General features: G+C 37.9%; 1 protein-coding gene across 1 annotated transcript in view; it reads right to left on the bottom strand.

Moving 5' to 3' along the window:
- RYR3 (ryanodine receptor 3) overlaps positions 1–17,807 on the bottom strand; it is a gene marked incomplete at both ends in the record, with an annotated part of 301,173 nt that overhangs the window by 191,899 nt on the left and 91,467 nt on the right. Inside the window, 4 exon segments of the mRNA XM_081324758.1 lie at positions 4,655–4,754; positions 5,743–5,855; positions 6,687–6,765; positions 8,752–8,826. Of these exon segments, the coding sequence (XP_081180884.1) occupies positions 4,655–4,754; positions 5,743–5,855; positions 6,687–6,765; positions 8,752–8,826 (367 nt within the window).

Raw genomic sequence — 17,807 nt, 5'->3', positions numbered from 1 at the left:
GTGCTAACATCCCATGTGGAAGTGCCCCAAATGTATATGAAACATTTTGAACACAGCACTGTGCTACAGTATTACTTGAATGTATGACTTCCGTAGAACAGATCTTTCATACCATTGATCATGGTATCCAGCTGGGATATGCTATAGTTTTTTGTTTTTCTGGTAGAGAATTGGCTGGTAAGAACTAAAGCAATCTGGAAATGTTACTTTGTAATGTATAAATGCAGTAGAAAAATGTTAAGTGTATGGCAACAGGTCATGATAAACCTCTAAAAATTTAATAAATATATATATATATATATATATATAAATATAAAAAGAAGCACAAATTGTTGTTGACTGATAAGTAATCATAATCATAATAGTAAAGTTGGAAGGGACCTTGGAGATCATCTAGTCCAACCCCCTACTCAGGCAGGAAACCCTATACCATTTCAGACAAAAGACTGTTCAATCTCTTCTTAAAAACTTCCAGTGTTGAAGCATTCACAGCTTCTGGAGGCAGGTTGTCCCACTGGTTAATTGTTTTAACTGTCAGGAAGTTTCTCCTTAGTTCTAGGTTGCTTCTCTCCTTGACTAGTTTCCATCCATTGCTTCTTGTCCTGCCTTTGGGTGATTTGGAGAATAGCTTGACTCCCTCTTCTTTGTGGCAGCCCCTGAGATATTGGAACACTGCTATCATGTCACCCCTCACCCTTCTCTTCATTAGACTACACATACACAATTCCAGCAACCGTTCCCTATATGTTTTAGCCTCCAGACCTCTAATCATCTTTGTTGCTCTTCTCTGTACTCTTTCCAGAGTCTCAACAACTTTTTTACATCGTGGTGACCAAAACTGGATGCAGTATTCCAAATGTGGCCTTACCAAGCCATTGTAAAGTGGTATTAATACTTCACATGATCTTGATTCTATCCCTCTGTTAATGCAGCCTAGCACTGTGTTGGCTTATTTGGCAGTTGCAGCACACTGCTGGTTCATATTTAAGTGATTGTCCACTAGGACTCCGAGATCGCTCTCACAGTTACTTCTATTGAGTAAGGTACCCCCTATACTATACCTGTACATTTGGTTTTTCTTGCCTAAATGTAGAACCTTACTTTTTTCACCATTGAATTTCACTTTGTTAGATAGCGCCCAGTGTTCGAGTCTGTCCAGATCCTCCTGTATCTTAAGCCTGTCTTCTGGAGTGTTGGCTATTCCTGACAGCTTGGTGTCATCTGCAAATTTGATGAGTTCCCCATCTATCCCCTTGTCCAAATCATTGATGAAGATGTTGAAGAGCACTGGGTCCAGAACAGAGCCCCAGGGCACCCCACTACACACTTCCCTCCATTTAGATGCAGTTCCATTGAGGACCACATGCTGAGTACGGCCAGTCAGCCAGCTACAAATCCATCTGGTGGTGATGCTGTCTAACCCACATTTTTCTATCTTATCAAGTAGTAGTTTGTGACACTATTTCTATTCCATCAAATTAATCCTTTGTATAAAATCAATACTGCATATGGTAACAGGTGAACAGGGAAAGGTAAAAAGCTTGGCTTTTCTATAAATTTACATTTCAATGGAACATAAATTTCCAACCCATTAAACACTGAGAGGCCAGGATAAATGAAGGCATTGTCTTGTTGCAAACAAGAGGAAAATGATTCATCAGTATCTCTGTGTGAATTGCCTTAAACTTACTTGCTGAACAACAATCCCATTAATATGTATTGGAAACAAATGTTACATAAGATGCAGATCTGAATATAATGCTGTCAACACAAGATGCTAAAATAATTAGAAATTCAAGACCATCATTAAAATTAACCACCAATGGATTATGAACTTTTAGACTGTGTGGCTTTCCAGAGATTTTAAGACTGTTTCAAGCAAGTTCCCCTAAACAGATAAAATGTTCATGGAATCACGTTGGATCCAACAGAGTTCTGCACTGGGAAAGCCTGTTCAGAACAAAAGCCATATAAAGGTAAAGGTAAAGGTTTCCCCGCACATGTGTGCTAGTCGTTTCCAACTCTAGGGGCCTTTGCTCATCTCTGTTTCAAAGCCAAAGAGCCAGCGCTTGTCCGAGGACATCTCCATGGTCATGTGGCCGGCATGACTAGACGCCAAAGGCTAAGTACATTGTTAAGCACATTGATTTGTGCTTCTTAGATTGTAAGCCGCCCTGAGTCTTTGGAGAAGGGCAGGATATAAATGGGATTTTATTTAAAAAAGGCGCACAGAACGCTGTTACCTTCCCACCGTGGTGGTCCCTATTTTTCTACTTGCATTTTTACGTGCTTTCAAACTGCTAGGTTGGCAGAAGCTGGGACGAGTAACAGGCGCTCACTCTGTTACGCGGCACTCGGAATTTGACCCGCCAAACTGCCGACCTTCTGATCGACAAGCTTAGCGTCCTAACCCACTGAGCCACCGCGTCACTTAAAAGCCATATAAGGATTAGCAATATATCTATCTATCTATCTGTCTGTCTGTCTATCTATCTATCTATCTATCTATCTGTAGATCTTTGGTCATTCGGGTTTTTCCCCACGTAGAATTGAAGGTATAAGAGCAACGTTTCGACGAAATCTCATCCGTCATCCTCAGGCTGGTGGCTTCAGCTTGACAGATGAGATTTCGTCGAAACGTTGCTCTTATACCTTCAATTCTACGTGGGGAAAAACCTGAATGACCACTTAAAGCACCTATGAATTTTTCAGAATAGGGTTTGACTTCAACACAAAAGAAGCCAAAAGAAGCAGCAGTAGCAGAGGAAATGGGTTGCTGGGTATGATGAAAGCATCAGAATCAAGTTGAAAGGTGACATTTTGCAAACCTTTCTGAAGCAAAAGCTTTCACATTTCACTCACACTGAGACAAAAAAAAGAGCAGGTGCTTTCCATTTGAAGAAAAAAAAACATTTTCAAAGGATCTAATTTCTTTGGCACTATTTTTAGCCATTTACAAAAAGAATGCATACAGTGGTTGTCACATCTCCCTATCTCCTTTTTTTCTTTTCTTTTTTTCCTCTTTCCTCTCTCCCTCCACCCCCCCCATCTTTTTTTGCTAAAAGTTTTTAGCTTTCTATGTACAGAAAAAGTACATCATGCAAAAAATACAATTGCAATACCAAATGCAATTGATGGCCAAACAATAAGGGTTTTGGCACTAATAAGCTTGTTATCCTTTAAATGAATGGTCTTAAAAAGAACACTTTTTCCAATCTACAGCAGTTTTCACAACATCTCCTGATTTCTCTTTTTCTTTCTGGCTCTTTCTGGAAATCCCCAATTGCAGTGAAGTGTTCCAAGACTTGATAAAAATGCTCATTTTTTTCCTCCAAGCCATCATATAAGTACTCCAAATGCAAACTGTCCTTAAGCATTTTTATAAATATGTCAGGCATTACTCCTGGCAAAACTGTATGCTAAAAACATATTGGTGCATTATTCTATAAACAGCCAGTCTAACTGGGGTATGTAGCAACTTGTTAAATATTTTCATTGTTCATAATTATGATATTATTAAAGTTCTGTTGTTGGCAATGATCTATGAGACTTACCAGTCTTTCCTTCCCCTTTTAGTCAACCCCAGGTTTCCATTCATTGATTTCAAATACGTTATTTAAATGTTGAATGTTGACATGCAAAATGCAAAATATTGCATATCATCCATTCACCTTTCTACCAATCACTTACTAAATGGGGTAAAATACACATCTCAGGTATGTATGTGTGTCTATTGACTTTTCAAAGGAATACTCTGGAATTTTATCTTCCAAGATAAGGAAGGAAGGAAGGAAGGAAGGAAGGAAGGAAGGAAGGAAGGAAGGAAGGAAGGAAGGAAGGAAGGAAGGAAGGAAGGAAGGAAGGAAGGAAGGAAGTTTTATATACCAGTTTGATCCAAAATGTAATAGCATTACCAGAAGTTATTGCACATATTGTCCTGTGATAGGGAAATAAAAAGATCTGTTTTCTATATCTGTAAACTGCTTAGAGAAAGCATCAAAGCACTGTGAAGCGATATATAAGTCTAAGTGCTATTGCTATTGCTATATCTGCCTTTCTCTTATAAAATAGTTCTCGTTAGAAGGAATAAAAATTGAAAATTAAGATATAATCAAAGGATCTCTAAATTCATTAGGGAATATACACAATGTGATGACATCAGGAATCTACACAGATAATCACATAGGTTGTTTGCTGAAGTCAGTAAGGGTAAATGACACCTGTTTTCAGTGAAAAATAAATAGTTCTATAGCACATACTGTACGTAGTAGTCTCTATGTCAAAATAAAGCTGGGAGGAATACTTGCTATCAGCTCATTTGTAGCAAACTATAAATCCTTTTTCAACTCATGGTTTTACTGTTTCCCTATTAGCCAGTCAGGAAGTTCTACATTATATCTTCACATTGTAAGTAAAAGCAGAATAATCTACGCACAGACTTCTTTGCTTTAATTCAGGATTCAAGATTCTAAATATAATCCTAGGCTCCAAGGATTATGCTAGAAAAGGTTTGTCATTGGAAACCATACAATACCCAAAGGTATTAAAACTTGAAGAGCAACTATAGTATATTTTTAGCTGTAGAAATTACAATGCACACTTGCAAAATAATTAGTAATTTCAACTAGTAGCATAACCATCATACTGAACAAACCTTCTTCAATGTTGCTTCCTGAACAAGTAGGGTGCACATTCCAGAGTGTTTGCATAAAGGAAGCATCTACCTGTATGTTTCCATATGCCACAGAAAGATGCTGCAAAGAGAAAAAGTGAAAACCCAAAAAACTATTATTGTTATTGCAAAGGAAGTATAAAAAACACAGCCTTTAACTTTTATGTCTTGGGGTTTATAAGATTTAGGGGGAAAAATAATCCCAATATTTGGTAAATCGATGTATAGGTAGCATTCTACTTCCTTGTTTTTTTTTAAATTAAAGCTTATGTTACATTTAAAAAGAACCCAGTTTACCATTTTCAGGAATCTTTTATTTGATTTTCTTCATCCTTATTTTTGATCTGTCCTGTTTCATTATGGGAGTATTTCATTAAAAGTGAATTAATAATTTATTTCATCAATTTATTTCAACAGAAACAAAAGTTTCACAATCCCATTTTGAGCCTCTCAGACTTATCTTTCCCCCCCTGGCTCTTCTTAAACCATAGTACAGCATCAAAAAGGAAGGGTTTTTTTCCCCCAAACTCAGATTTATTGAAAGATGTTTTGATCATAATTCTATGAAAAGGCATGCAGAGGAAATACAAGTAGTCCTCTACTTATGATAGTTGAGCCCAAAAATTCTATTGTTAAGTGAGACATTTCTTAAGTGAGTTTTGCCCCATTTTTATGAACTTTCTTGCCACAGTTGTTAAGTGAATCCCTACAGTTGATAAGTTAGTAACTCGGTTGTTAAGTGACTGACTTCCCTCTTGACTTTGCTTGTCAGAAGGTTGCAAAAGGTGATCATGTGACCTTGGGACAGAACAACGGTCATAAATATGAACCAGTTGCCAAGCATCTGAATTTTGATCACATAATCATGGGGATGCTGCAGAGACTGTAATTGTGAAAAATGGTCCTAAGTCACATTTTTCAGTGCCATTGTAACTTTGAACAGACTCTAAATGAACTGTTGTAAGGACTACCTATAGATATGTTTCTAACTAGGAAAAAATAAGGCTAAAACTCAACAAAGGCATCAATCAGTCACATTAAAGTTAATATGAATAGTTCTAGATGCTTACCAGGTATCTTTCTGAGGACACGCTAACTAGAATAAGATCATCTCCAATCCGTACTTTTTCTCCTTCTGACCTTTGTTTAGAAGCAGGGTGTATGGTCCACCAACATGTTTCACCTATAGTTAGCAGAAGTGTCCGTGTTACATGTGAGTGAAAAAGGTCTCAGACCACTTCAAGCAAGTTTAGGATATTTAAAAATATAAAAACATATCCATTAAATTCTTAGACTCTTCTATTTAAAAACTGCAATGAGTAAATCAGACAGTGAGATAGTGAATGAGTAACTGTATTCAGAAGGTGAAAGTTCTCCACAGATGGTTGGAAGTAAATTCTCTACAGGATTCCTATCATATGGATGTTCTGCTTAGGGCTCCTCAAAGAGCCTACTAAAATTCATGTATGCATACTGCCAAAGTCAATATATAGCCTGCCACAATTGCCTTTGGGTCCGAACCCAGTATATATGACCGAATGTGGCACATATTTAAACATAGATAATTACACTTTTAAGCTCAATAGGCTTTTGTTTTCATTAAGGCTTTCTCTGCATGTAGCAATGAGTAATGATTTTTTCCTCCATAGATAAGAACAAGAATTAGCAGTACTAATGCTCACCTAACTGTAGTTTGTTTCCCTAACTGCAATTCATATATTTGTTTCAGAATTATTTTGTATAATACAATTAGAAAGCATAGTCTCTCTGCATAGGTACATGAATATTGCATGAATGCGTAACAGGATACTAATCATATATTGTAATTTGCCAAGGACTGAATAATTATTCTGCTTTTGGTAGTTCTAGGCAGGCAGCCAAAACTAAAAGCTACATCAACCGTTAAAATTATGTCAACCTTGCATGACTGATAAACTAGATTTTACAAACAAATTACAGATATTTTAGGCCTTCTAACCTAAGGTGATATTTTGATATAAAATTGCATACGTACCTATTGCATTTTCCTGTAGGCCCACATCAAATGCAAGTTTATCTGTCTGAGATCTTGATGTTGTTAAACATGTCAAATACTGAAAAACATTTTAAAGTTAGTAAGACCCTTCAAATAATTTTCTGTACGTGTATCTCAATGAAGCTTGGATCTGAATTGAAAAATATGACCCCACTGTTCTCATGAATAAGTGACAATATTTCAAATTCTTTTGCACTAAAATGAATAGATATCAATTTGAATGCTTATGTGCTTCAATTTAATTGCCATGACTGATTTCAAAAAGAATTTAAGTTATAAACCATTTTTATTTTAAAAAGCTTTTAATTTTTTTTAAAAAAATATGAATGGTGGAATTCAGTAGAGAAATGATATCAAAGCTACAAATTTACAATAGTTTGTGCCATATAAAATTAGCTATGCAATGGTGGTGAGATGGGTGGCACACAAGTTTAATTAATCAATTAATTAATCAATCATATATTGAGCACTATTACAATGAGGCTGCACTTCAGCCTTTTTGAATTTGAGGTCTTTAAAACTGTTCTGGACTTCTCAAAATTGGCCATATCAATTGAAAAGTCTGCAAGTTGTACCAATAAGAGTCTCAAACTACCCCTTATTAAAATAGCCACAGTACTACAACAGTCTTGATAAATTTGATTGTGCATCTCTCCTCCCTCATTGAAAAGCTGACTGACTTGAAATTTTCCCCCTCCATCTGTGATTGGATTAAAGACTTTCTCAGGGACCGGTTACAAACAGTGAGGGTTAGGTCTGTTTTATCCACCCCCCTGAAGCTTTGCACCAGCTCGCCACAGGGCTGTGTGCTTAGCCCCTATCTGTACTCTTTGTACACATACGACTGTGTATCGTCCGATCCATCTACTGCAATAATTAAGTTTGCAGATGATAGCACCGTAGTGGGTCTTATTACAGGTGGAGATGAGACAGCATACAGGGGAGAGGTACAAAAACTATCCATATGGTGTTCCAAGAACAACTTGCACTTGAACATCAGCAAGACGAAAGAGACGGTACTAGACTTCTGGAAGAAAAGAGAGGAACCTGCCCCACTTTACATCGGGGAGGACTGTGTGGAGAAAGCTTCCTCCTTTAAATTTCTGGGAGTCTACCTCTATGAAGATCTTACCTGGAAAGTTAATACAACCCAGGTCACCTGAAAGGCCCAACAGAGACTCCACTTCCTCAGGGTCTTGCAGAAGAACAGGGTAGAACAACAGCTAATGACCCTTTTTTACCAGTCTACTATAGAGAGCATTCTCTCATACTGTATTGTGGTTTGCTATGCTGGTCTGACAGCCGTGGACAGGAAAGTATTAAAGAGGGTGGTGAGCACAGCACAAGACATTGTGGGCTGTCCCCTGACAGCACTGGATGACATCGCCAGGGCTCGCTGCCTTGGAAAAGTGAGGAAAATTCCCTCCTATCATCGGGTAGGAGATATAGGAGTATAGCCAGCCATACCAACAGGCTGAAGAACAGCTTTTATCCATGGGCTGTTAGGATCTTGAATGGGAAATAATTTTATAATTTTATGTATGACTGACTTGCGAAGCCGGTGTGTTGTGCAATTAGCTCACATGGTGTAATAACATGGAAGGTTTGTTGTCACTGTGAGCTGTGGTGGGGCACGAAGGGAGGCTCAGCCAATCTCAATGTATACATGGTTGTACTTTGAAAATAAAGGTTCATTCATTCATTCATGTTATCTTCATATGTATGAGTGAGGGTCCTGACTGAGGTGGCTTCTTAAATTTATCTCTTGGATTGGGTCAACTCATGCTTGTCTGATTGTTCCCTTAGTAATGGATTCTCCCATAGTCTTTCAAAGCTAGCCGCCATGCCCTCTAGAGTGCCTGGTTGAGATGAATGATTTATTTATTCTGTCTCAGGAGAAGGATGTGCTGTGATGCAGAATTGGAACTTTCATCCCAGTTTGGGGAGAACCCAAGATGTCATTGAAAGGGCAGTGAACTCCACCAAATATTTTATTAGTTTTATTCTTTGCGCTTTCTTCTCTATGTCGCTCCATCTCTCTTACCATTCCACTGAAAGAATGCCGAAGCAGAATCGCGTGGCCATACAGCAGAGTTCTGTGACCACCTCCTTGAGTTGCCTGTCGAATAATTGAAGCAGAAGTTGATTGAAACCAAAACAGTATTACCTGTTTTCTTCATGGGTTAAAAAAAAATTAGCACACTCTTTTTTAACAATACTTCCAATTCTTGAAACAGAACATGTGTATATTCACAGTGACATTTCTTGACTCATATGTGTATAATTCTATTGTAAAAAATGCTTAGAAACTGCTCTCAAAATTGGGTAATTGTCTTTGCACTATAAACCAATTAATCTAAAGCATATTAGTTCTGGTTCAATAAAGTGTGAATTTAGAAAAACACAGTTGCATTTTATAAAATGCATATCTACAGAATATAAATTTAAAAGTCAGGTATGTAGGAAAACTAAACATGATATTATATAAAATAAAATTCCATCCATACAAAACTAGAAAGTACCTGCATCCAGAAATCCTATCTCATTCTATCTGAGAAGTATTTTAAGATAGAGAGAACATCATGTTCTAACAGTTCCCCCAAATATATTGCCCTTTGCATCAAATTCTTTTAAAAGTTGTAGATTTAAAAGGTTGAGTAAGGGAGGCTTACTATAAGGATTTATTTAAGAAGGGGGGAAAAACAGGTCACCTGGAAATCTGATGAGAACTTCTTTAGGCTTAGAGTTAGATGGTAATAACAACAGATATATCATTTTGTGCAGAAAATGATGTCCAATTAGATCAATAACCAATTTTGAAACTGTATATATGGCTCAAGGCCAAGTGTCAAATATGCATGGAGTTAAGGTAATTATATTACAAAATAAGCCAGAAGATTCGAACAGACATTGGAAGTAGCTATCAAAATTTTCTTAGCTACTGGGCAGAGAAATTGGAGGTGTGTATCCCATTCCTCTTTGTAAAATTGTATTAGTACAAATGAAAGAACATAGAGTGAAAATTGGTTACAGATCCATTAATCATCATTTAAATTTAACAAGATTCTACACATTATTTATCCCAGTACATGGTGGAACATAGAGATTAAAGTTCTGGAAAAGTATTGATCCCAAACGTTTTTTTCCCCTCAATGACATACCCATACACAGAGACACACAAGAATGAAGTAATAGAATTCATTCCAAATGAAATATTGCAAGAAAGCAAAAGCATGCTTTATAACATATTCACTGACTCCTAGATGGGAATGATATTTTATTACTTTCTGTCTTTTAATTATATATAAAATCAATCTTCATATGGCGAAGAGGGAAAAAATAAAGCATCGATAACAAGCCAATATCTCAAACTGCAATATTATATGCATGATGATGTCATGACCCATGGATCATCTCTCGGCAGGCCACTATGGCAAAAAATGAGAGTATCTCTAGTATTCAGATTGAGGGCAGTGATCCAAAGAGACAAATTTGTAGAACTATTCCAAAGTGTGTATATATATATATAAATATATATATATATATATATATATGTATGTATGTATGTATGTATGTATGTATGTATGTATGTATGTATATATGTGACTCCAGATGAAGTGGACAAGATCATGGGGAAACTAAGTGCCGCCACATGTTTGTTGGACCCGTGTCCCTCCTGGCTAGTCTATGCTTCTCGGGAGGTTACACGAGGCTGGCTCCTAGCAGTTATCAATGCCTCACTGAGTGAAGGGTACTTCCCTGCTGCCTTGAAAGAGGCGGTGGTAAGGCCCCTCCTCAAGAAACCGGCACTGGACCCAGCTGTTTTAAACAACTTCCGTCCTGTCTCCAACCTTCGCTTCCTTGCGAAGGTCGTTGAGAGCGTGGTGGCACGACAGCTCCCTTTGAACCTGGAGGAAGCTGAATATCTAGATCCGTACCAATCGGGTTTCAGACCAGGGCACAGCACGGAGACGGCATTGGTCGCGCTGGTGAATGATCTCTGGCGGGCCCGAGATAGAGGTTATTCTTCTGTCCTGGTCCTATTAGATCTATCAGCGGCTTTTGATACCATCGACCATGGTATCTTACTGCGTCGTCTTGAGGGGCTGGGAGTGGGAGGCACCGTTCTGCGTTGGTTCTCCTCCTACCTCTCGGACCGTTCGCAGACGGTGTTGGCAGGAGGGCAGAGGTCAAGCCCTAGGCCTCTTAATTGTGGAGTGCCTCAGGGTTCGGTGCTCTCGCCCCTCCTGTTCAACATCTATATGAAGCCGCTGGGAGAGATCATCCGTAGCTTCGGGGTGAAATATCATCAATATGCTGATGATACCCAGCTATTCATCTCCACCCCGAACCAACCCAGTGATGCCCTCGATGTGATGTCCCGTTGTCTGGAAGCGGTACAGATTTGGATGGGAGAAAACAGGCTTCGACTCAACCCGGCCAAGACTGAGTGGCTGTACATACCGTCATCTCGTTTAGTCCAAGAGGTTCCATCTCTGACTATAGGAGGAGAGATGTTACCTCCCATTGATAAAGCACGCAATCTGGGCGTCCTCCTAGATTCACGACTCAGTTTTGAAGATCACATTGGAACCGTGGCTAGGGGGGCATTTGCCCAGATTCGTCTTATATACCAATTGCGCCCCTTTTTGGACCGAGATGCCCTACGTACAGTCACCCACGCACTCGTTACCTCCCGTATTGATTACTGTAATGCTCTCTACATGGGGCTGCCCTTAAAGACCACCCGGAGGCTTCAGCTGGTGCAGAATGCAGCTGCACGGGTTGTGATGGGAGCTTCCCGATACTCCCATATTACACCCCTCCTGCGTGAGCTGCATTGGCTACCAGTTGCCCTCCGGGTGAGATTTAAGGTGCTGGTACTTACCTTTAAAGCCCTACATGGCTTAGGTCCGGGATACTTGCAGGACCATCTGCTGCCGGGAACAAATTCCCATCGTCCAGTACGCTCACACAGAGAAGGCCTCCTCAGGGTACCGTCAGCTAGGCAATGTCGGCTGGCGACTCCCAGGGGGAGGGCCTTCTCTGTGGGAGCACCAACCCTATGGAATCAGCTCCCCCCTGAGCTTCGGATAGCCCAAAACCTCCAATCCTTTCGCCGCGGCCTCAAAACACACCTGTTCCACCAAGCTGACCTAGACTGACAGGCATTTTAATTAATTTATATTTAGTATTTTTAATTCATTTTTAAATTCTCTAATTTTTTATTGCACTGATGTTCTCAATTTCATTTTATCTTGATTTATGCACTTATTATATGTTTTATTGTGAGCCGCCCTGAGTCCTTCAGGAGATAGGGCGGGATATAAATCCCATCAATAAATAAATAATAAATATATGTATGTATGTATGTATGTATATATATATATATATATATATATATATATATATATATATATATATATATATATATATATATATATATATATATATATATATATATATATATATATATATATATATATATATATATATATATATATATACACACACATACATACATACACACACACACACACAAACTTTTGTTGGGTAACTGCCAATGTCGTCAGGATGGAAACGCTGGGGTGGGGAGATTGTGTTTATACTGTTGGTGTCTGCACTCTGCTCATGGAGCGCGTCACCGGTCTGTTTGTTGAGGCCGGCCGTATTCCTTTGAGTTGTCACGCATCCATTTTTGGGGGATGTAGATGTCTCTGGGTATCTGTTGTCAAAAGTGGATTGCTGACAGTTCCATGTGTTATAGCCATAGCTCTAGTCATTGCCCGTGTATATACACATGCATACATACATACACATACACACATACATATATATGAAATACAATGTGTACCATCCTGATTTCTATGAGAGGGGAAATAAAATCAGAATATGAACTAAACAAATGAATAAGATAACTAGTGTTTTCTTAATTACTGCAGAACTAGTGAGTGCAGTACATAATGCAGCAGACAGTAAATCAGCAGTTTATTTTCATTAAAAATATTTTGCATACTGGGAAAAAAAACCAGTTCCAAACTTACAGACAACAAGTACAACATGAAATTGTTTGCTGCTTTTCCTGAATTCCCTGCCTTTGCCCGATCTGTATCAGTTGTAGTATATATTTAGCTACCTGTGAGTTTAGAATGTTTTCTGGTACTATCTCTTCAGAACATAAAACGTCTAAACAAATCCCTTACCTTTCTCATAAACTTTCCAGAAGCATTAAAAAAAGGGAAAAACTTCATAAGAATGTGTTTATAAACAATCATGGCCTGACATGCTGCTGAAATCATTGTGGAATCTTTTCATTACTATTTTTTTATTTTAAAATATTTAATAACAATTTGCTAATATATAATAATAATAGTAAATATTATTATTATTATCTGACTGGCCATGCAACCAATCATAATAATGTTATGGTCTATGAATGCTGTTTTTGTGAAACCAGAAGCTTACCAAGAAAGAACTGAGAAATAAGCAAGGATTGAGACGTTGCAATATTTTATAGATTCCTTTAACCAGTTATTGAGCAATATTATTGTGAAAACCTGATGGAATTACAGGGCCAATAAAATTCAGTTAGTGATATCACTTTCAAGGGTATTGCTTTAAACACTTTCAGGGCAAAATGGATGAGGTCTTACACCCTCATTTTCACTTTGTACTCAAGAAGCAATTGACTATTTCATCCTAGCAGGACACAAATATTTGAAACGTGACAAATTAATCCCTTATAGGATCATCTCTGTTATTTTATATGCATTCAGCTGCAAAGCATTTAAGGACAGAACAAGCTGACCAATCAAGAGAGTTACAGTGTAGTACCCAGAATCTCAAAGCATTAGAATCTATACATATCCAATTCACAACAGAATGCCAAGCTGACAGTGTTTTAGAAATGAGTTGGCCTCTGTATGAATAACTATTCCCTTATGCTATAGAGGTGGCAAGGACTTTTTACTTAGTCTACTAAGAGTACAGTATGCAAGAAAGTAACAAAAGATATCTGCACATACTTCTTAAAATACAAAATACCGAGGTGTGTGATGGATCTAGACATAGCATTAAATTGTGACTTAGCCTCATGTCCACAAGAGAACACAAGTATCAAAGTCATACACTTCCAACATGGCTTTTTTCTTTGTGCATGCTCTGAACCATGTTCTTGGCAAAACATCCAAAGGGATACAAAAACAATATGACAAAATACTTCAGAATAATATCACCCTCAGGCACAGAAAGAAGAGGAATCTGCCTTGTCAGCCTTTGAAATTGTCAGGTAGTATAAAACCGAAGCTAATAAAAAAAGATCAAATAAAAGCATGACATTCTGCTTGGCCTGTCAATATCAGATTCTGCTCCTCGCTTTTCTAGTTGTATGCTTTAGTTCTTTTCTTATCTAGATGTAGCTACAACTGTTTCAAGTCCAAATCTCGGTCTGAAATCACCTCCATCACTATAACACAATACGTGTGGTCAGTTCATTTGAATTAAACAGATAGGAATATAAAAGGATTGAAAGGAGAACCCTTCATCAAACAGAAACTGAAACATTATTGATTGTGATCTATAACCTGAAAAAAATAGGCGATTAAGGAATTAAGCCAAAGATTGGAATACTGATTTTTAGAGACCTTAGGAATGAAACCCAATGGGTGATCTTGGATGAATCATTCTCTCTCAGCCCTAGGAAATAGGCAATGGCAAACCATATCTGAAAATCTTGCTAAGAAAACTGCAGGAACATCAGTAGTTCAGGCAGTTGCCATGTATCAACATGGAGGAGGAGGAGGAGGAGGAGGAGGAGGAGGAGGAGGAGGAGGAGGAGGAGAAGAAGAGAAAGAAGAAGAAGAAGAGAAAGAAGAAGAAGAAGAAGAAGAAGAAGAAGAAGAAGAAGAAGAAGAAGAAGAAGAAGAAGAAGAAGAAGAAGAAGAAGAAGAAGAACTACAATTAGAATATAATGATGGCTTCAGAAGAAGCCTCAGCTTCTATAGTTTCTAAAATACCAAGAAGAGTATATGTAAGATCACTATACTGTGTACCAAATGACTCTGTGCAATTAGTACAGAAAACCTTCAAAATCAAATATAACTAGGACTGAAATTCTTTCTATTATTCTCAAAATGAATATTCAATTTTTATAATTCTGAATACCAAATATCATTTTCCTGGAAGAGATAGTAATAACTGTGTTCAACATGCTTTTCTTTTCTTTATCAAATGTTTAGTGATAAACATTTAAGTGGCTTGTATTTGTGGATAACTATCACAGAAGAGAATGATAATATTTTTTGTAATTTGTAATGCCCTTAAATACAAACATATACCAAATAGAATAATACTGAATAATAACTTCTAATAGCTTGCATGTTCAATTCAAAATTACCAAAGTCCAACCTCTACCTTTCAATATTGTCATCACTACAGTTACCACCTAATGGCTGGTCTCTCATGCTTCTCCAGCATTCAAGAGTTCAATGAAAATGACAATAATATTATATCCTTTGCATGTATTATTCTCAGAAAACAAACCAGACCTTCTTAATTCTTCCCACGTGGTTTCCAAATTCAGTTTACCCAAAAAGTAGCATGGAGTTTACCAGGCCCCAAACAAAAGATCCAGTGATGCAAATGACTGTTGTAATCACACTTAGATGCAGGGGTCAGACTCTTTGCTACCTGAGACAAAAACACTCTATTTTATCCATGGTGATTTAATTGCAAGTTTCTTTTCTAGCCAAAGAGCAGCAGTTCCACACATTTCAATCCTCTGCAAGAGATACATGGCTCGGGAGAATCTTAAGAAATGGCTAGGAGCAGTGGTGGGATTCAGCTGGTTCTCACCACGTCGGCAGAACCGGTAGCTAATTTTTTGTTTCCCAGGCCCAGAATGCACTTCCGGAAGCAGCATCCAAACAGAGAACTGGTTGTTCACATATTTGAATCCCACCACTGACTAGGAGACATTTCAGCTTATTAATCTGAGCCCCTGTTTTGTCCAGCATTAGGGCAAGTCCTACAGCCAGCTTTCTAATAGTAACATTTCATGACACAAAAAGCATCTGATCAGTGGTCATGAGAACTAGTTATAAAAAGATACAGCCTAGGTTATGGAACACTTTCCATATGATTGAAAAATAGTTGGTCTTTTTTGTACAAAGGACTAATGAGAAATCTTGGCCCAAGTGAACAAACTTAGGCAAGTTCACAAATATTAACATTTTAAAAACATATTATTATATTTGCCTACAAAGATTACAAAGATCCTGTGGGCTATTTAAGAGTAAACTAATTGCTGTACTTCACTGGCATGAATTTTTCCCCCATAAGGACTTATTGTATATAAAAAAAGATCAGCAACCCACACAATGCCAATTTATTCTTCCCAATTCACTTTCAGTGTGGAGGTGTGAACTACGGTGTTCTGTAATCTGTGTAGAGCCACACAGCTACATTTTGTATTAAGTCATGGGAAAGTGTTATGATTTGTCACTCGGAGTACATTTACTCAGCAGGCAGCAATGGAAGTCAAACTGATCCAGGTTGTCAACTGAATGGCAAGATGTAGGGTTGAAACAATAGTCCACAGCTTTGCTCAGTATTCATCTGACTTCAATGAAAACACTCATGTTACATAACTAGAAAAATATAGATGCTATAAATAAGGATATCTTGTGATTTTTCTTTAGGTCTTTACCAGCCAAGACAAGTGAAGTTATTGCTGTAGCAACTTAGGATCGAACTAACAGTTTCCTTTCACAGTTCTCAGGAGCTGCAACAAAAAATGTGTGATTTGGGGAGAATGATATTTTTCCATTATTCTATTATTCCAATATATAACAGAATAACAGAATTGGAAGGGACCTTTGAAGTTTTCTAGTCCAACCCCTGCTTAGGCAGGAAACCCTATACCAGGGGTGTAAAACTGCTGGCCCGCGGGCCAGATTCGTCATGCTGAAACCGTGCCCACCCCATTGCCGGCAATGGAAAAAAAGTCACAACACATCACGTGATGGTGCAAGATAGACATCCCTGCCCTATACCATTTCAGACAAATGGTTGTCCAATCTCTTCTTAAAAAGTTCCTGTGTTGGAGCACCCACAACCTCTGGAGGTAAGTTGTTCCACTGGTTAATTGTTCTAACTGTCAGGAAGTTTCTCCTTAGTTCTAGGTTGCTTCTCTCCTTGATTAGTTTCCATCCATTGCTTCTTGTCCTGCCTTCAGGCGCTTTGGAGAATAGCTTGACTCCCTCTTCTTTGTGGCAGCCTCTATCTTCTCACTCCCAGTGATAAAAAAGCAGGAATAGCATTACCTACATGTTATCTAGATTGCAAAGTTTAGAGCCATCCAGAAACAGATTTAGATCTATGAGTCTAGGTTGTTATTGTGAGCTTGAAAAATTGCAGGAAAGGTTGCCAGTGTGAACAGAAAAACTTAATATTTTCAGTCCTTTTGTGGAACAATAGGTTTCCTATGTTTTAGTTCAGAGGCAAAACTTACCACTGGACTTAGATCTGACAGAAATATTTTTTTATCCTGTGGAATGTTATATTTTTATTCTTTTTTTTATTGAAAAGTTTTACAATACAATTTTAAATACAAACCCCCCCCTCCTCCACCTCCCCCTTCCCCAACCCCCCCTACCCTACCCTCCCCCCTCCCTGACTTCCCAGAGCTGAATACAGGGTATAATAATACAAACAAGCATAATCTAAAATATACTAACAACAATAATAAAACATTAAATTCTATCACACTTTAACTCTCCATAATCAAAATATTAATAAAATAACTATTAACTAATTATACGTCATAAAAAATCCGCTACTTATTCAAATGCTAAATGATACTCTTTAGTCCCATATTTATTCTGAATATATTCAATCCATCTTCTCCATTCCACAATGTATCTCTGTTGCGACTGATCTTTCAAATATGCTGAAATCTTTGCCATTTCCGCCAAGTTAGAAACTTTCAAAGTCCACTCTTCTATAGTCGGCAGTTCTTCCTTCTTCCAATATTGTGCTACTAAAAGTCTCACTGCCGTAATTAAATTCAACATCAACTTAATATCTATAGCAGTAGTATCT

Source organism: Vipera berus, assembly GCF_964194415.1.
Source record: "Vipera berus genome assembly, chromosome: 1".
NCBI lineage: Eukaryota > Metazoa > Chordata > Lepidosauria > Squamata > Viperidae > Vipera > Vipera berus.
This window is presented reverse-complemented; position numbering and strand designations above follow the sequence as displayed.